At 36.7% G+C, this 21,144-nt stretch overlaps 1 protein-coding gene across 2 annotated transcripts in view; it reads right to left on the bottom strand.

The window, feature by feature from the left end:
- The window catches only part of LOC107570530 (transmembrane protein 150A-like), a 51,515-nt gene that overhangs the window by 13,774 nt on the left and 16,597 nt on the right, over window positions 1-21,144 (bottom strand). For both annotated transcript variants that reach the window (XR_001607048.1, XM_016256755.1), the window contains exons 5-6: window positions 19,381-19,448; window positions 12,956-13,083 (exon numbers count right to left, since the gene is read on the bottom strand). Coding sequence is in view for 1 of the 2 variants with exons in the window: in XM_016256755.1 (XP_016112241.1) it covers window positions 12,956-13,083; window positions 19,381-19,448 (196 nt within the window). In the remaining variant the exon portion in view is untranslated. The remainder of the gene's footprint in view (window positions 1-12,955; window positions 13,084-19,380; window positions 19,449-21,144) is intronic.

The raw sequence follows: 21,144 nt of genomic DNA on the forward strand, positions 1-21,144 counted from the left end.
CAACTTAGTCGTATTGCAACACAAACTCATATTAAAAACATGTCAACATATTTTATAAACCTAATCTTTAAATCAATGTTACTTGATTTTATAAATATGATTTGCTCACAAAAGCAGATAGAATTCACATACATGTACATTCAACAGCTTTTTTTTTTTGTACTTTAAACAATGAAAGCTGGGTTATAACTGTCAGTACAGTAAGTCTAAGTGGATCTGGTCAGTTACAAAACCACAGTCCCAAAACTGTCCTGGAGCATATTGGGAACACACTAGAAAATGGCTGTTTATGCAGAATTTCCATTTTTATAGCTGCAAGCTTTGCTGTGCTTGCCAAAATATGACTGTGTGGTGTTTTTAGAGGTCTGAGCGCTGAAGCCAGAGAAAGGGGCGTTCACAATGCCACATCACACATCACATTCAACACCACCAGCAGAGGGCAGCAGAACAAGCACAACTACAATGAGCCCCATTAACCCCACTATAAACCACACAAGACAAGGTCTGTAATACCTGGAAAATGTCAGTAAAAATCCATATCATGCTTTAAAACATGTAATATAAGGAACATAGAACATTTTTAAAAGAAGTCTCCTATGCTCACCAAGGTTTCATTTATATGATCAAAATTATAGTAAAAACTGTGATTTTGTGAAATATTATTCCAATTTAAAATAACTGTTTTCTATTGTAAGATATTTTAAAATGTAATTTATTCCTGTAATGCCAAAGCTGTTTTTTTTAGCAGTCATTACTCCAGACTTCAGTGTCACATGATCCTTTAGAAATCATCCTAATATGCTTTGGTGCTCAAGAAACATTTATTATCATCAATGTTGACAAAAGTTGTGCTGCTTAATATTTTTGTGTAAACTGTTATAAAATTATTATTTTTTTAGAAAAATGACTTTACGGTCACTTTTGATCAATTTAAAGCCTATGTTCATCCTCTGGTTAAAAGTATTAATTTCTTTCCAAACAAACTATTGCATAGTAATCTATTATTGCATAGTTTATCAGACAGCATACAATATATATCACTGACCCTCGATCAATCCATTTCAATAACTTGTTCTGTATTTCTACTTTTACTTCTTTTTTTGACACACAAACAAAAGCAAAGTATCAAGTGTTGCAGGAGGAACTTTGGAAACCATAAATCAACTCCAGGCTGTCAGCGAACCACTGATTATCTCAGCAAATGATATCCTGTATGTTCCCCTATGGCTAAAACTTCCCCTTCACTTCGGTGTCTAAATATTGAGCTGCTGTTCCCGTTGCTTTCTTGTGCTGTCATTATGACAAGAACATGTTCTCAGCTCTGTAATGTGCAAGATATGTAATGTGCATCTCAGGTTTAAGGACAAGGATTGAAGCTCTTGAAAGCTTCATAGTCTTGTGGGAAACTAGCACAATGCATGAGACTGATGCATTAATCTGCCCAGACAAAACGCTGGCCACTCACATTACACCTTCAAGTGAACACCTGAGTTAAAGGAGTAAATTTAGCTGAAAATGTACTCACGCCATGAAATAAGAGTTTGATTCTTTATTGCAACAGATTTGGCGAAATGTAGCATTACATCACTTGCTCACCAGTGGATCCTCTGCAGTGAATGGGTGCCGTCAGAATGAGGGTCCAAACAGATAATAAAAACATCACAATAATCCACAAGTAATCCACATCCATCAATTAACATCTTGTAAAGTGAAATGCTGCTTTTTAACTTCAAACCATCGCTCCTGGCCAAAATGCAAGTCCATAAATAATAATAATGCTTCCATCCATCCAGTCCATCCCTTGTTGTCCTCTCACATCAAAATCCACCAGTATATTTCTTTACAACTGTTTTAGGCAGTATTTGCTTGTAAACGGTGCTTGATCTGTGCATATTTCTCTCCTGTTTCAGATGAGACGATTTTTCCAATAGAAAAAGCAATATTGTGGACGGAGGACTTGTATATTATCCAATAGTTTGAAGTTAAAAACGTCTTGATGAATTTATTACAAACACAGCTTTTCATTTTACAAGACGTTAATTTATGGACTGGAGCGGTGTGGATTATTGTGATGTTTTTATCAGCTGTTTGGACTCTCATTCTGACGGCACCCATTCACTGCAGAGGATCCACTGGTGAGCAAGTGATGTAATGCTACATTACTCCAAATCTGTTCTGATGAGAAACAAACTCATCTACATCTTAGATGGCCTGAGAGTGAGTACATTTTCAACATATTTTCATTTTGGGGTGAACTATTCCTTTAAGAGAGAGCACTTTATAACATTTCCAAATAAGAAATCCAGGCAAACACTTGGGCTCTCAACTAACCACAGTAACAGACATATAAGTGCAGGGTATTTTCTCAAGACTTGGGCTGCCAAATTAGCAAGAAAAAGGAGCTTCTCTCATATGGACTTGCTTTAACATGTGGTTGAATGCCTGCCTTACAGAAAAAGATCTGTAGATCTGTCTCTTTTTGTGCAGACAGTGTTTTAAGAACAATAAAAACATATTTAAGAGTTTGACAGCATACAATAAGTAGGGCTGTCAAATCCAAATCTTATTCAAATTGCATAATACCTTTTTCAGCATCTCAAGTTTGTCTTTAAGATGCTGTGAAAAGTTAGCTCAACTTTGAACTTTTTGTTCTGCTGGGTTCCTTCCAGCTGTTTTTCGAATACATGAGCTGGGCCTGTGTGCACAGCTCCACTCTTTCTATGCTGTGTGCTTTCAGTAAGTATGGATTGGCAAGGCATGTTGCCCGTAGTAGCAGTAATAGCAGTAATAGCAGACTTCGCAAAAGCATAAGAGTGGTATTTCATGCTTGAATTGCTCTGACGGCACCAAAAAAAAAATGAGTTCACAGAGTCAGTGGCTTTTTTTTTTTTTTGCTTTCTGAAAAGCCTCCCGTGGACTGGTGTTGAAAATTAGCATGTGTGCTAAAACACTTAAGCAAGTGCATATGGTTTGTCCAACGTAACTGTGATGTCCATGTTAAATAAAAATTTTATAATAATAATTAATTGCATTCATTTTTTATCACATCATTATTTTTTAAAAATAATAAATCACATTAATTACTGTGTTAAATTGAGTAGCCTAATAATAAGCAATGGAATTTGCAATAGGTATTTTAGTCATCATGTCCATGCGTATCCCTTTGGGGACCCCTTCCTCCACTCTGGGAATGCAGAAGAAAAGATCTTCACAGTTTGCTTTGGCAGCCAGTAGCTGCCAGACCATCAGGATCAAGACCAAGTGAGACACTCTATGCACAGAACACACAACTACACACACTTAACACAGTCAAACACAGGAAGAGCCCCATGCTTCATTCATTTAGGATGATTCATCCAGTCCAATTCTGAGCAAGAAACACGCGTTTGGCTGTAGTTAAATGTTTATAGGGGACCACACAAGCAGGCACATAAACAAACATTCACACTCATGTATAAAACATGCACACATGCTCACAGGACCTCTAGTAGGTTCTCAGGAACTCTCAAGGCCCTTTCACACTGAACGTGAAAATTTGGCGTGCATGTTCAGCGCGACGACGCTCTTAAATCAAAAACGATTGTTCACTATGGAGCCATTCACAATAGGCGTGAAAAATCAAGGATTTTTTTCCGACCTGTGTGTCGAATTTTCCCCCCGACACTCTGCGATGAAACGGGCCATCCAATTAGATTTGAGCTTTAGATCATGCGCCTGGAGCAGCTGCTGTTGCACAAATAGGCGAGATTGGTGGCACTGTTTCAAAAACAAAACAAACACAGTATCCCGGAAGAGAGCAATGCTGAGTTCTTGTTATCATTGGTATCCGAGAGCAGATTTATTCTCACATGTTTTTACAGAATATCATTTCTATTAATTCTCCACTGAATTATGTGATCTGAAGGGAACACTGCGTTTTCTGCTACATGCACGAGTGTTATGAGTCAGAGCCCATTCACTCAAGATCGGTCAATCATGTTATCATATCTCCTGCCCTTACGCATATAAAAAAAATTGAGAAACATTTTTCTATTCATGAAATATGAAAGCAAATAGACGTGATTATGACAAAACATTTTCTGTACGTTTTTTATGCAGCTCATGGTATTTCTATAGCAATAAAGGATGTTTATGACAAATGATAAGCAGATGTAGTGTTCAATCTATTATAAAACATACAAAGAGTGCATGTCTGCCTATTATAGAATCAAAATCCACTTTAGATCAAAATCGCAAGTTATTACAAGCACTCAATGATAGTTTAAAGTGGATTTTGAAGTGTAGCTTGATGCTAACTGTACCTCTAATTATATCTGAAGATGTATTCTTGTAAGCATCATAGATCTGCATTTCTGGTGTGGAACCAAACTTTATCTTAATTTAATGCCATATACGAGACACATATATGAGCGTGCAGGTGTGAATTAGCAGGCAGCGATCAATTCGCGCTCACCATTTGTCAGCGATTCGCATCACTTTTCCGCATCTCGCTCAGTTTCAAAGGGCCTTCACTTAATTATTCAGATGGGATTGGGATTATAAAAAGATGTGGGCATGTGGTCTGAATAGACAACACTTTTTCTGACTATTTTTTTTCTTGTGTCAGACTTTAAAGGTGTCACAAACTGGAGTGAGAGAGGCAAGTAAGGTAAGTGAACGTGCTCTTTAATTACAAATCCATAAATCATCCAAAAAATCCAATGATGCATGGCACAAGCAGTCTCAAAAAGGTACAGAACTGGAGTAATATTCAATTACTTTCCTTAGAATAGCTGAATGGATGGAGCACAACAGTCCAGATTCAAGAGCATCCCAGAGAATGAAAGTAATCCAAAAGGGTACTCTAGAAAGGGCGCAACAGGCAGGTGCGCAACCTTGAAACCAGTCAGTGAGGGAATGAAATGAATGGTCTTTTATGTGTAGAAGGAAAGTGGCTGCAGCAGGTGGTGGTAATTAATGACAAGGGACAGGTGAGGGAATGTGAAAGATTATGGGTAATGAAGTCCATGGGGAAACACACAGGAGAATCAGGCAGGGGAACACAGGACCGTGACAACAGGGTTAAAGTTGCGATATAAGTAGGTAGCGATAAATCATTTATTCCACATTGTGCCCTAGATCAGAGGGAAATGGATTATTAAAAAAACTTAAAAATGTAGGAGGGGACTTGGTGCAGTAAACACTCTTTAAAATAAAGGTGCTTCAAAAGGTTCTTCAAGCGATGCCATCGAAGAACCATTTTTGGTTCCACAAAGAACCATCTCTTTCTTACCTTTTTATAATCTGAAGAACCTTCTTTCGCCACGAAGAACCTTTTGTTAAAAAGAAGGGTTCTTCTGATGTTGAAGGTTCTTTATGAAACCATTTAGACAAAAAGGTTCTTCTATGGCATTGTTAAGCACCTTTATTTTTAAGAGTGTACATCGGTTGCTGACTGGATGGAGGCAGATCTGAATGTGAGCTTGCAGTCAGTTGTAAGAAAGGGCAGAGTTTACTAAATGACTGGAGAAGTCTGACATACGTCACTAAAGAGAAGCTTGTTATTTCACTGGAAGATCGAGTTATGACATTATTAAGAATTGTAAGCTCAATTTATTTATTTATTTTTTTTACAAATGAAACATGCATGGATTAATCGTTCACAAGATCAAGAAGATGCATTTTTAAAACAGATAGGATGAATTTCCTTTTAATGCAGACTTTAAGGAGAGGATCTTCTGAGGAAATTGCGGGAATTGAATCTCCTAATTGATTCAGTTAATTTTTTTCTATTTGACAGTCTACAGGAGTAAAATAAAGTATTATTTTACCCAGAAAGTCGGCAGATGTACCAGGCAGCGCAACAAACTAAATTTAGTTTTAGTTTAACAATTCAACAAAGGTCAAAATAAATAAGGAGAAGCGATCTGGAAAAATAATACACCACAAATCACGGACTTGATTTCTCAAAAGGACCTTGAAAAACAGCCAAAACACTGTAGATAATTTGCACAGTAATTTTCACCAAGGTTATGTGAGAAAAACACTATTCGATTTGGATGAGCTTAAAAGTACATCTGCAAAAAATTTAAAGAAAAACTAGACTAATTTGAATAGGTCTTTAGCTTATTAGGAAACACAAGGTAGCAGTGTAGTGCAGCTCTTCTAGCAAGCTCAAACAGGTCTGCTGGAACAGGGGGGCTGCACACCTGTACCAATCAAAACAGGACACACTCCAAGAAGCTTTGTTCTTCCCAATCTAGTTCAGTGGATCCGCACCACAGCATTCTGAAACCGAAACTTGAATTCCAAAACCTTCAGGACTATCAAGTTCTATAAAATTTTGGATACTGAAACAGCACAGCCAGAGTTACATAATGTGACTTCCCATTTTCCTGATAATAATGAGAGTCTGCCTGCGCCCTTGTCATTCTACACCGCAGCGGTGGAATGCTCCAGAAGGGCAGGCAGGCCTGCTGATGAGGTGCAGATGTGGCGTTCGGGCCACATGCTCATTCCCGCCTCTCCCGCCTGTCAGATCATAGTAGCTCTGTACTCCGTACACAAAGCACATTGTACGCCGTGACTCATTCATCCACGTTTCCAGTAACCATCTCTCCATTTAATTTCCTTTTCAAAATAGGAAGGATGGAGCAATCCATTTTTCTTTCCAAGAAATGCCTATTTTGGGATTGAACGTTGGTGATAGGAATGGAACAAGTACATCTTATAAATTAGAAAATCTTGATGCAAATCAAATGATAAATGTGTCATTATAAAACAGTTCAAAACTGAACTGCAATTAAGACAATTTAATTATCTGCAATTAAAGTCAGCTTAAAAAAGTTTACTACTTTTTTAATGTAGTGTGTATGATTCATTGGTGCAAGTTATTCTAAAACATGTCATCAAATTATGATAATCTCTAAAACAATTCTCCTTTTTGGCTTTCAACTTCTTCCCTCCAAGCCCCTGGATCCATTAGAACCTCTCAATCAATTCCTGATGGATTGAATGAAGTCCCATACTACACATTTTTCTTGTTAAAAATTCCATTCACTTGGTAGCATTTCACATTAAGGAAGTAAAGAATACCATTTCATGACTTTTAAGACCCCATGAAGTCGCTTTACAAGAGCAGCGTTCTTTCCTTTGTTGACATATTTCCTACTGAAACTAGAAGCAGGACATTTTAAAGGATTTGTTCCTTAAATAAAATAAAAGACTTCAGTTACATCAAAGCCATGAACCATGATTTGCTAGTGAGATACTAGAGAGCATCTGATCTAGTGTTGTCAAAAGACCCGGCACTTCAGTACCAAGTCGGTACTAAAAAAATTAAAACGTTACGCTACAAGGTTTTTTTTAAGTACCGGTGGTACCGAGTACCCGGTCAACCCGGTTCTTGATGCGCTATCCGAAAGGTGCGCAGATGCGCTCTCTTCATAAAAGCACTGAGACGTGGCGACATCAAAAGGAGGAAACACACCAAACTAACAAAACACTTTAAAGACACCCAGATCAAATGAAAGAGTTCAAGCAGGTAAGTTTTATTTTAATTTTTAATAGTTAGATCAGTGTTTTCCCATACATTGATTTATTTGTGGCGGCCCGCCACAGTATCAAAACGGACCGCCACAAATAGATTTTCCAAAAGGTTTTGACTTCGTTGAATAAATATGAGCATTGCACGTGTCAAAGTCAAAACCCGGTGAGGGTGTTTTAATATCACTGTATTTCTGAAGGAAACCGACTCTCTTCAGAAAATGATGGATGTCATTTTCATTTAATCTTGCCTGTAATGCCTGAGCAGCGTTTGTGAGCGCAGTGCTTATTTGATTACAGCCATTACTGGGAAAACCTCTATCTCTCCCGCTCTACAAGCGCCTCCTGCTGGCAGAGAATGAATTTGCATATGTATGCCGCCACAAATAGAGTGCAAGTCTGTGGGAAACACCGCTTCGGTTATGATATTATTCAAAATTTTAATTTGAATGTCGGATTGAAATGAACGCTGTTATTGGAGTAGTTCATCGTTAGCATAAGCGCTAATATAATGAGCATTAGAATGAAGTTTCTTTATTAACTATTTAATGCTCCTATAACTTTTATTAGGGTAAAAAAATTTACTGTAAAATTAATTGTACAATTTTTTACTATTTTTACACACCAGAGGCTTTTAAATGAATTGCGAATCTAAAATATGCGTGTTAGATAATGTACAAATGGTTAACATTGTTTGTGTCATATCAGTCAGAAAAGCAGTTCTGGGCTTTTTTTTTTTTAGCTAACTTAGTTGTTGTTCTTGGCTGAATAACTCCAGGTTTTCAAAAGCTCTTTAAAATTAAATATGTACACAGTTTGGATTAAATGAAAGTATAGTCAAATTTTAGTTTTGCTTTGATACCGAAACTGGTACTGGTACTTTTTTTACTCATTAAATAGATCAAAAGTGACAGGAGAGACATTTATAATGTAACAAAACATGTCTATTTCAAATAAATGCTGTTCTTTTGAACTTTCTATTCATCAAAGAATCCTGAAAAATATGTTTTATGGTTTCCACAAAAATATTAAGCAGCACAACTATTTGCAACATTGATAATAATAAGAAATGTTTCTTTTTCAGCAAATTAGACAGATTTCTGAAGTATCACGTGACACTGAAGACTGGTGTAATGATGCTGAAAATTCAGCTTTGCCATCACCGAAATAAATTGCATTTTAAATAACATATTACAACAGAAAGTTATTTTAAAGTGTACAAATATTTCCCAATACTACTGTTTTTACTGTATTTTTGATCAAATAAATGCAGCCTTGCCAAGCATACGAGACTTCTTTAAAAAAAACATTTACCGGCCCCCAACATTTGAACGTTAGTGTGTGTCTGCTAAATTCAGTCAACATTACAGAGCACACTAGCATACAGATAACCTCAAACACTAAAAGCCAATAAAAATCTCATTTAGATTTCAGCAGGTCTTTAACACATTTTCATCACAATCCACTGCAACAGCTTTTACTCCTCTGAAATCAAGGGAGTTTTATTTGGCAAACTGCATCCCTGTTACATTTCAGCTTGTCTTAATGAAGGACTGACTGGAGCACAATGTGGCAGGCAGTGGGCAGGAACGTACATGTTTTCATTACAAAAACAGCAGAGGAGGGACTTCAGGAGAGGACTGTTTTTTTTTTTGACCAGACTACAGATGGAGGAAAACAGCAGAGCGGAATGGAAAGAGGGCTGGCAAATGTGACCTAATGGACTGCAGACTTCACATGTGCAACTCAAACATGGATCTCTCTGCTCAATACACATTGTTGCTCTCCACACAGCGTGGGTGGTCCTGTATCATCACAATGACCTAACGTGAGGCATTAAAGCTATCTTCGCTGCTGTAAAGACTGGGTTAGACCGGCATGAATTTCCATGATTTTTTATGCTGGAGATGCTGTTCAGATATCATGATCTTTCTTGTGAAGTTGGTTGAGCTGGTTAAAGTTTAGTTCACTGAAAAATGAAAATTGTGTCATCATTTACTCAACCTCATTTATTTCCAAAACCCATAAGACTTTTCGTTCATCCTCAAAATGCAAATGCAAAAATTTTATTAAAAACCTGAGAGATTTCTGTCCATCTATTTAAAGTCCATGCAACCAAAACTTTGATGCATTATAAAGTTCATGAAGAAGAAACCCATATAATTTGAGCAGTTTGAGCATGTTAAAGAGGTCATATAACGTTGCAAAAAAATATATATAGTTGGTGTATTTGGTGTAATGCAATGTGTACGCAGTTTAAAGTTCAAAAAACACATTTTCCACATACTGTACATTATTGTTTCTCCTCTATGCCCCGCCTTTCTGAAACACGTAGATTTTTACAAAGCTCATCATTCTGAAAAGTGCGGTGTGCTCTGATTGGCCAGCTTTCTGGTGCATTGTGATTGGCCGAATACCTCAAGCGTGTGACGGAAATGTTACGGCCCTTACCAGGTTCAGGAAACTTTCCTCCGTAAAATGCGCTGCACACACTCTAATATTTGGGTTGTACACTTGTACCGTTCTGGAACGGTGTTGTAAATAAAACGTAACCACTGATTTCTCGTTGTGTCCTCTTTTGGAAGGCCAAACAAAGTCGTTTGGCTTTCACAATGAAACACACAGCGTCTCCACGATATGGCGCCAGCAGCAACAATACTCCAGCGAGAATAAAAGTTACGCCTTCTTTCTTTGAGTATGCAATTGGGTGGTGTTATGCAAATCTTCCCACACAGTAGGGCTTGCATAGACTAGTCGAGTAGTCGAGTGATCGACTACTTCAACCACTAGTTGGCGCTGTCAGAAACAATCGACTACTCGAGCAAGCATTAACCATAATGCATGCACAAAGTTTGCAAATACAACGTGAATTTTAGGATTACAATATTGCGTGTATCTGTTACTTTCTATGACTTTCTCTATGTTGCATGTAAAATTTAAATATGTAATGTAATAATTAGGGGTGTGCCCGAAGCTGAATACCTTATTCAGAATGGCACGGATAATGGCTTCAAAAACGAGGAATAATTCTAATAAGGAATAATATTTGGCTGAGGCTGACACAGTCTGGTGTTTGCTAGATAACAGGTGAGCCAGGGGATCAGCGCAATATTATACACAGACCTCTAAAGTCACGCAATAATGAGTGTGTGAAGTGAATGAATGTAAACTTTATGAATGAAAAGAGCGCATATTAAGCATCTCTCAGAAATCAGAGCTTGGCAAGAGTAATATCAACTAAAATAACACATCATACATGTTCTATTATTTGTGTATATTTAAAAGGCAATGATTTAAACCTTAGGCTATGATATGATACACAAATGAATGGAATAAACAGCGCTCACCAATTAAACAGCCGTGCTGCGCATCTCAGTCTCTTAAAAACCAAACCAGCTCTCTCTCAATAGTATATGCTAATAATCATCTAAGATACAGATACATTTTCTACTAGGCCTACATGTTTACTTCTTTATCTTTTGCTGGTTTGCGTGGCACATGCACATTTGTTTAGTGAAGTTCAAAAAAAGACTCGCTTAAAGAATTCTGCGTAATGAAAATGTGCGCCTTGAATTAATTCAGTCGTGTTCAAATGATCACTAAACGTTTGTCATGACATCTCTCTGCTTGTATGATAAATATATTTTTAGAAATTAATAATTATTTTAGTTTACACGGCATATTTGTTCAGTGATAAAAAAAAAAAAAATAGTCATAACGGTCTTATCAAGAAACTGTACAAAGTTCCGCCTGGTTTTATCCGAATACAGATACGAATAATTTTGTGATTGTTACAGATACAAATACAGATGCAAATACTGGGTGTTACATGAAAATTTAAATATGTAATGTCAAACATAATTATAAAGTTTTGACAATTTACGTATGTTATGTAATTGTTGCATTAGGCTATGAATTACTAAACGTTTATTGATAAGAACTATTTCATGCCTTTTCATTTACAGCGTGAACCACGAGTAGTCGAGTAACTCGAGTATTTTTAAAATAAGATATCGACTCGCAGAAATCAGTAGTCGTGCAACCCCACCACACAGTGACGTAGATTTGTGGGGGCGTGTTTGAACTAGGCGTTTTAGGAAGGCGTGGATGAGTGTTCACTTTTATAAAGAATATCTCTTTGGGTTTGAAACTTTAATCTTTGCGACTTTACGGATCTTCTGTATGCACGAAAAAATATCTTAATTTGTGTTCCAAAATGAACGAATGGTTTTGGTTCAACATGAGGGTGAGTAAAGGAAGGCAGAATTTTTTGATGAACTACAGTAACTATTCGAATCAGTCCATCCCAAATCATTTTAGGAGGCAACAAACAAATGTTTCAATGGCCAGCTAGCAGACTACGCTTGAAGAAATGCAAGGGAGTAGCTTTGCTTGATTTCAAAACATTTCAAATATGCAGGGGAGCAGAACCAAAATAACTCTAAACCAATAACAAAACTGCTGGTAAGAATAATTAAGTTCATTATGTTGCAAGGTTGAAGGTTCAAGACTTTTTTAAACACTTGATTATGAAAGTTAATACAGCCTGCTTTAGTGAGGAATGGACAACCAAGTCTGAACCTGTGCTCCTACACATAAGGTTACGCATTGCTTTTGATGGGGTACATAGATAAGACGTGGGTGCTTATATTATTAGGAGAAAGGTTTGCCTCCCCCATTCTGTCTCTATGGCAACCGGCCCATAAAAACCTGCGATGCCCCCGTTGGCCGACCTCCCCACATCACTAGTGATCTAGGCACTCGGCCAAACATTTCAACCTGCAAAAACGCTGTCGCCAAGGGCTAACATCGATTCATGAATAAAGGTAAAGGATGTTGGTTTCACAGGACTCAGAGGGGCATGTGGCTCTGCATGAGGGGCTTTATTTATAGTTCATCTAAACGCTCTGGAGGAGGATCCAGGGCAGAACGGGAGTAAAGTATAACTCACGGATGACAGAGGTATTCTCAAGAAATATTTAACAGAAAAATCTAACCCAAATGCTGATATATACACATGCACACAACTGCATGCTAAGGTACACTTGCAAACACAAACATAAGCATGCACAAAGACCTGGGAGCCAAAGATTTTGACACACTGGACTGAATTTGTGTTTTTCCAATATCTTAAAGTATTTTGAGGCTAAAAAATAAAAAATTTTAAAATATAAAATGTAATATATTTATGTGCTAAATTATCAATTTAATGACTATTTGTTTTAGCCTTTTTTAGCCTCAAAAAACATATAAATACATGCTAATACCAGTGTTTCTACAGGAAGCCACTGTGCATTAGAGCCAGAAAGCCTATAAGAGTGCGTTTCCTCTTCTGCTGTCAAATGTTCAACTTGAAGACCCAAAGAAAACTTCCTGTGCTGATGTGGAACATTTTTTGGACACAAGTAAGTAAGGTTTATGTAAGCTGTACCTGGAAGTTGCCGACCATGATGAGTCCTGCAGCACAGATCCAGCCGGTGGAGAGACTTGCTGTGTTTAACACGCAGTTCTGGTGCTTCTCTATCACATGGGCATAGCGCAGCAACACAATCACCATTACTGAGAGTGGGAAGAAAAAAAAAATCTGTTATTTTATAAAGAAACAACAATTAAATTTGCAAAAAGCACAAATTTAAAAGACACTGAATATATATGTGTGTGTGTGTGTAATATATATAGATCAATGCAAAATTCCTAATGAAAAGCCTAGCAGCCTTCAACAATGCGGTCTTTAAATACAAAACAGTTTGTGTCAACCATCTGGATAGTCCACAACAGTCACTAAGACATGCCCTGTCAAATGTTACAACAACATTTTGCAGTTTTGCAACATTCAAGATTTCTAAAATATGAGTTCATATTTACGTTCATATTTGGCAGAAACTGTTAACCAAAGTTAATTTAAGGTATACAATGTTAGTGGTATAAACAGGGTCCAAAAGTAATACTCAAGTAAAAATTGGCTTTGGCGAGTAGAAACATGAGAGTTAGTGATGCATGCTCTACAAAACAATTGGAAAAATCTGTTTTGACTTGCCCTCATCTTCTAATGACTTCAACTTCTCATTGGGAAATCTTCCACTGACGTACATGTAGGATGATATCTATGAGGCATATCTAATTTATTTTCCTTTAGAAAATATTCATTCCATAATCCACTACTGCAAGCCAAACAGTGAAGCATCTTAATGTATATGTGACAGGCACAGTTTCACAGAGAGACTGGTTCGCTCATCTTAAGCGACACAGAGACCAACAGTGTTTTTTTTTTCCGTGTTTTTTTTTTTAAATATGCACAGAAACAGCTAAATAGTCCCGTTATCATAATGCCAAAAATATATAAGCCTATATCAATCCATTCTCCAAACCACTTGTCCTCTTTAGTGTCACAGGGATGTTAAAGCTTATATAGCCTATTTATTTTATAATAATATAACTTTTACTTTTTTTCATAAAGTGCAAGCCAAACAGTGAAGCATCTTAATGTATATGTGACAGGCACAGTTTCACAGAGAGACTGGTTCGCTCATCTTAAGCGACACAGAGACCAACAGTGTTTTTTTTTTCCGTGTTTTTTTTTTAAATATGCACAGAAACAGCTAAATAGTCCCGTTATCATAATGCCAAAAATATATAAGCCTATATCAATCCATTCTCCAAACCACTTGTCCTCTTTAGTGTCACAGGGATGTTAAAGCTTATATAGCCTATTTATTTTATAATAATATAACTTTTACTTTTTTTCATAAATTTTTTTTAAAGAAGTCTCCTATGCTCACCAAGGCTGCATTTATTTGATGAAAAATACAGTAAAAACTGTAAAATTGTAAAATATTATTACAATTTCAAAAAACTGTTTTCTATTTAATATATTTATTCCTGTGATGGCAAAGCTGAATTTTAGCATCATTACTCCAGTCTTCAGTGTCACATGATCCTTCAGAAATCACTTTAACATGCTGATTTGCTGCTTATGAAATATTTCTCAAGAAATCTTTTGTAACATTATAAATTTAATGCATCTTACCAGAATGAAACCATGAATTTCTTAAAAACAAAAAAATATTGCTTTTAAAATCCAGCTTAAGCTATAATTTGAAGTACAGGAACAAAGTTAATTTGCTCTCCTTAGGTTGTTTTATCAGTTGTTTGTACAAATAAGATGGCATACAGTATGTCAGGGTTTCTCAACCTTTTGGAAACACTGCAGTATGTCATCTTACTAGGTTAGTGTAACCTAACAAATGAGACAGAAGAAGGATAGTATCTTTACTCATTTCCAAAACAGCTGGCCTCAGACTCGCCGAGTCAGACTCACTCTGACGAAACATTATTTCCAGTATTCATTGGACAAGAAAATACTGTTTTCCTGAAAAATTTAAAGGCTGGCAATGTGGAAAGATGAGGAGAGAGTGGATAAAAGAGGGGCTTCATGGTGAGATCTCTAACATAAATCAAGCTGGTGCAATCTGCTCAACTGTTTTACTGCTGGGTTAATGCTTAATGAAAACTAACTGAGGCAGATGTGGCCCGTAAGAGTGGCAAAGTGAGGGGGGTGGGAACAGACAATAAACCACCCCTCCTTTCTCAGCCCAATCCACCTCCCAGAATACTCCTAGTCAACATTAAAGCTGTCATGACACGATTACTTATAGTACTGAAACACTGCAGGAAGGACCAGCATGAATTTACATGCTAGTTAGTGCTGGTTTTGCTTACGGACCACTATAGCCATGTTTCTAAGCAGTATGATTCAAGCCAACCAGCATGGTGAAGCTGGATGATCAAGAAAGTCTTGCTGATTAAGCTAGATCAAGAGCTCATTGAGGACCAGCATCCAAAACAAAACATATGCAGGTGACCTTCTATGCTGGTCTTTTCAGCATTCTACATATAAGAGGCTATATGTAACTTTTGCAGTAGTAACTCATTTGTAACTAGTAACTACGATGTTCGATACAGCATGGTGTTCGATACAGCAAGTGACAAGCATGGAAAAACAAACAACATGTCTACAGGCGAAGGAAATTAACTCTGTTGAATAAAATCCAGCTGAAATGGCACAGCAGCAACAGAAATTGTGGCGCGTAATGGTTGTTTACTGCATTAGACTACACTGTCAGCTGCAGTCTTCCTTCCCAAGCATCTACCGTTGACATTTCCCTCATGAATGGGCCCTCAGTGGATACGGGTACAGGAACAGCACAGACAGCAATCTGCAAATGGCTAAATATATCTGATCCGCTGACTAACTTTAAACTTTATCTTCTTGTGCTCTGGACAACCCCAGAATCCCATTCTTCTAAATGGGTGTAACGAAAAGGTAAAAAAAGGTTGAGGTCTTTCCAACTGCTTGTCTGTGTACATGGTTGTGTGTAGGTGTGTTTGGAAGCACTGTTTTCTGGAAATACGTTCCGTAGGGCGCAAGACAGGGGCCTCAAAAAACACATGGTTCCCAATGGACATGGGCAATTATTATACCTGCTGAGTAACTACACCACACTTCACAGACAAACAAAGCTATGTTCAACTTCAATCAAACTCACTTTATATTAATGGCAATGTTTAGCCTGAAAATGTGCCTCTCTTGAGCTAGGTATTTCAGATTCTGAAAAGTCAAGGCAAGTAATACGCCTTGAGCGTGTCATTGGTCTGGCGTCAATATGACAGGGTGAGAGAACCCTAGGAATGCCAGACAGCACGCTTGCAAACTACGGTTGTGCACTATTTAGAGCTGAATTGAAGGATGCAGAATTGAAATTCGAATTTGAAATAAAAGAAAGTAGATTTGAAATTAATTAAATAAACAGTTGTATAAATATTTTATAAAGGTTTGTAAAGCCAAACTTTGAATGTTGGCTTGACAAAGACTTTTTGCCCCCCAAAAAAAGCCTTGAAGTTTGAAGATTTGCAGACAGACTGAACTTTGAGTTAATTTCTTTGCATTTTAATTCAATACAATTTCCTCTTCCTGTTATTCAATTTCAGTGTAATTCTAGTATATACTATAATAGTATGTCTGAATATTTCAAATTTTATTTTTATATTTTCAGGTTTTATTTTTAGTTTTAGTAACTTCATTATGTGCTTTTGTCATTTTCATTAGTTTTGTTTGTTTTTTAGTTGCTTCTATTTATTATTCTATTTATTTCTGTTTAATTTATTTTATTTTTAATTAGCAATTTCAGTTCATTTAGTAATTTCAAGACTTCAACTTAAAGTTATTTTATTTCAGTTAGTTGCAAAGGAACGTTTCAAATCTTTGGCTTTTAAGTTATTCATCTAATATTCAGCTAAATCAGCGCACATACAGAATCTCAGTCACGTAATCTCCCATTTATTTTATTTTTAATTAGCAATTTCAGTTCATTTAGTAATTTTAGTAATTTCAAGACTTCAACTTAAAGTTATTTTATTTCAGTTAGTTGCAAAGGAACGTTTCAAATCTTTGGTTTTTAAGTTATTCATCTAATATTCAGCTAAATCAGCGCACATACAGAATCTCAGTCACGTAATCTCCTCTAATTTCTGTGTATCTCTGCTCCGAGAAGGTTTCAGTTTGTAAGGGGTGAAATGTGGCGGAAATACTGTAGCCCAAACACATTAGCGAGATGACACCTGTGTATTTATGGATCATGGGTTTTCACCTTGGTGAAAAACAGGAGATAAAATTAAACAACAGCCCTGTCACAAGGTCTTCGGGAGCCTGAACTAACTTTGGTCAGTTCCTGCTGCGAACTCTCTCCACCCTGTTTCCCATCTGTTAGAGCGCTACAGTGCTGAGAGATGTTTCCTCTAGTGCATGCTGACATCAAAAAGAGCTCTTGAAAGCTCAGATTTGGGAACACTGAGCATTATATAAGCCACAAGAAAACAATGCAGTCACCGCTGGTCACCCTTGATCGAATGTTCAGCATGCCTTTTTATCGTGGTGTTTTATAAACTTTTTAGTGTAAACAACGGCATTAATATCCTATTGTCCTGGAACGGTGATGCAATCAATCACGTAGCATTCAAGGAGGTTTTGTTTGATAGTCGTGTTATATAAAACACACTTTCAAAAACTATTCAAAATTCAAGTATCTTGTATTGTTGGATGAACAACAGTAATTTCCTTGTGCAAACAGGCAGAGCCCGAATCTCCCAGCAGGAGAACACTCTCACTTCACGTTACACTGGGTGTGGGATTGAACACAACAATACAGCCCTTCAGCTCTCAGCATGAACACTGCCACCAGGCCCAGACGCTCAGGTCAGAGGTCACACTGAACCAATGATTCTTTACAAGTCTCTCCTCTCACGGACCTGCTGTATAGTTTGCACTCGACTGTAACCGACAGCATCTGCATGAAGTATAGCTCTGCTCACACAGAACACAGCTGAATTTATGTCCAGGGAACACCATGAACAAGTCTTAAAATTAAGATGTTTTGTAATCCGATATAGCTCATATCTAAATGTTAGCTATTAACATTGGTATTTAAAGAGGATTTCTGTTCTTCTGCTTGCCCTCTGGTCATTGTTTTTGCTGTGATGTGATTCAAATTCAATTCAGATTTCTGAAGATGATTCATCCTTCCTGAACAGCAACTCACTTGGTGTCTGATGACAGTGTTTGGTAATGTGCAGTGACTGCATCGACCGCTCAGTTTTATAAATGCTTGAACGCACATACCCACTCAGCTTTTTTTGAGTTGTGAAATATCAAAGTTACATGTAAACAACTGCTTTTCCGGGCAAGTTTAGAGAATGAGCTGTGTGTATTGTCTGCATTTAGATGATAATGTCTTCCCCTAAAAATCTGACATGAGTGAACATAAACACATGCGTTATGTTGAAGATAGCTGGCCTTGTATAGTTCGTGGTGATATTACACAAATGCAAACACACTAAGCCTGTGGTTTCCTGAGCTGATTGCTGCCCAGACAGTGAATCATTGTGCTACAGATGGGAATCATTTACAGAGTGAACTACAGATTAATCTGAAATTCCAAAATCAAAATAAAGTTGAAATGCTGTAAATGAGGAAAAAGGAAGCACACGCTTAAAGGTGAAGTGTGCAATCTGCACATTTTAAAATACTTTCTCCTATCCCAGCTTAACATGCAGATAAATATGTAAGCTATCTGCAGGTTGATTTCCCCAAAAAGTGTAAACACTGATCTGACACTGATTTTTTTTTTTGAGCATCCTAATTAGCACGACACAGCAAGTTTTAGAGTGGCGCTTTCTGTTTACAGATAGATGAATGTGATTTTTTTGAGGCTAAGGATTTTTCATATAGCCACTATGTGAAATTAAATGCAAATACAAACTAAAATGAATAGAATGTACACTGCTGTTCAAAAGTTTGGCCAATACGTTTTTTTGTTTAAAGAAAATAATACCTTTATTCTGAATTAAGGATGCATTAAACTGATCAAAAGCGACATTTATGATGTTACAAAATCCATTTCAAATGCAAAGCTGTTCTTTCGAACTTTCTATTCATAAAAGAATCCTGAAAAAGAGTATTTTTCATAGAGTAAAAATATTTTCAGAGTAAAAATATTAAGCAGCACAACTGTTTTCAACATTGATAATAATAAGAAATGTTTCTTGAGCAGCAAATCATCATATTAGAATGATTTCTGAAGGACACTGAAGACTGGAGTAATGATGCTGAAAATTCAGCATATATTCAAATAGAAAACAGCTATTTAAAATTTCAATGAAATTTCACAATATTACAGTTTTTACTCTATTTTTGATTAAATAAATGCAGCCTTGGTGAGCATAACAGACTACTTTCTTTTAGAGAAGTCTTACCAACTTTTAAACTGTAGTGTAAGTGGGAGATGTGCATTGTAAACTCACCCATAAAGGATCCGGTGCTGCAGATGAGGCTGAAGAAGCAGCTCTCTGGAGGAAGTGTGCCGCATTTACTGCAGATCAGAACATCAGAGCAAAGGTTAGATGCCCAGGGTTCTCACCACATGAATAAACACACATACATAGATGCACATTCCAAAGCAAAGAGTCCTGAGGGATGAACTCCCAATTGGCAGCTGACTAAAACAGGCCTGTTTGGCTCTGGGGAGCACAATGGCAGCTAGGGCTGTCACGATTATGAAATTTGGCTGACAATTAATTGTTTAAAAATGGTCACGGTTATTGCGATTAAATGTCTGTTTTAGGGCTTTGGCGATTATCACGATTAATTGTCTGTTTTTATGGCTTTCATTATAGAATTGATTAATTTAAGGGTTCAGTATAGAATTATGATGTTATCTTTTAATCTTTTGGAGTTATTATTTTGCAGTGTAAATTACATGGAGTATTCCAAATTCTAAGAATTGGCCAATACCGATCCAACACCAGCGCTACTTTTTTTCTACACCACTACAGAAAATCAATACTGTGTTTGTGGAACTAATGGTCACTCTTTTAATCCCTTTGTTAAACACAATCCACTAAATACTCACTTCCTCATAAAAAATTAATTTGAATAGAAATATATAAGCTATGAAATTAAACTAGCTGACTGTATAATTTAGCAGCAAAAACAATATCTTGAAAAAAAATCTTTGGTGCACATTATACAATTTAAACATGTTTATTCTGTTAACTATTTGTTTTCTTACAAAATACATTCATGAATATAAGATAGAAATCTTGAGAAAAAGAAAGGCTTCTAATAATCTTTCTGTTTGTGATAATTCCTTCCTTCCTTAAACTTAAAGTATTATAATGGGAAGATATCATCTTGGAGAGAGAGTTTTACCGTGCTGACGTGCTGTTTGAATACTGAGTGGAGAATGACTGACAGCTGCAGCAGAAGGAAGATGAGTTTCTGTAAACCTAAATTCTGTCCCTCACATTAAGATATGGAATGGCTTCAGATGATATAGCAGGGCTCCAGACTGCGACCATTTTTTCTACCTGTGCGACAAAATTTTATGTGCGGTCGCACTGGCGCGACAACCGCGTTGGTCAACTCATAAGCCCTGCAATTTCTGTTGCATATGAGAAACATCAAAGGGCAAACTAAACTTCTTAAACCAGAGAAGGTGAACATGTTAGTATTCTTGTGGGGAAAAAAAACATGCAAGCACCGTCACCGTTAGTTTTACTTTTCTTTTTGTTTTCATTTTTGAAAAACTTATCTTTGCTGTTTACCTCACATTACGCTTTGGAGGCTCTCTTTTATTTATTTATTTGATTCCTCAGTGTTTGCTAAACGTTCTGTAATTTATTAGTCGGTATATAATACAGCATGTGGTGTGTGCCATGCCTCATCTTATTCGTTTTTTGTTAAACGTTTCGTATAGCTAGTTTGTCATTGTATTTTACTGATTTATTGTTGTTGTGCTTTTTAATTAAGAATAACAATGAGGCCATCTTTTGTTTTAGTCTTTAAAAAAATGAAAGGTGTGTAGATGTATTTAAGCAAAACAGTGACAACAAGATCACGAATTCGAAAGTGAAAGCATCCGAAGCCCGCGGCTTAACACAGCAAAAGAGAAACTCATTCACAAAATTCTAATCACAAATACTACTACTAATGATAAAGAACGGGTTGAATGTTAACCACTTTCATTTCCATATAACTATAAACTATGATAAAAGTTAATCAGCATG

This window comes from Sinocyclocheilus grahami, unplaced genomic scaffold, assembly GCF_001515645.1.
Source record: "Sinocyclocheilus grahami isolate Dianchi unplaced genomic scaffold, SAMN03320097.WGS_v1.1 scaffold1470.1, whole genome shotgun sequence".
Taxonomy (NCBI): Eukaryota; Metazoa; Chordata; class Actinopteri; order Cypriniformes; family Cyprinidae; genus Sinocyclocheilus; species Sinocyclocheilus grahami.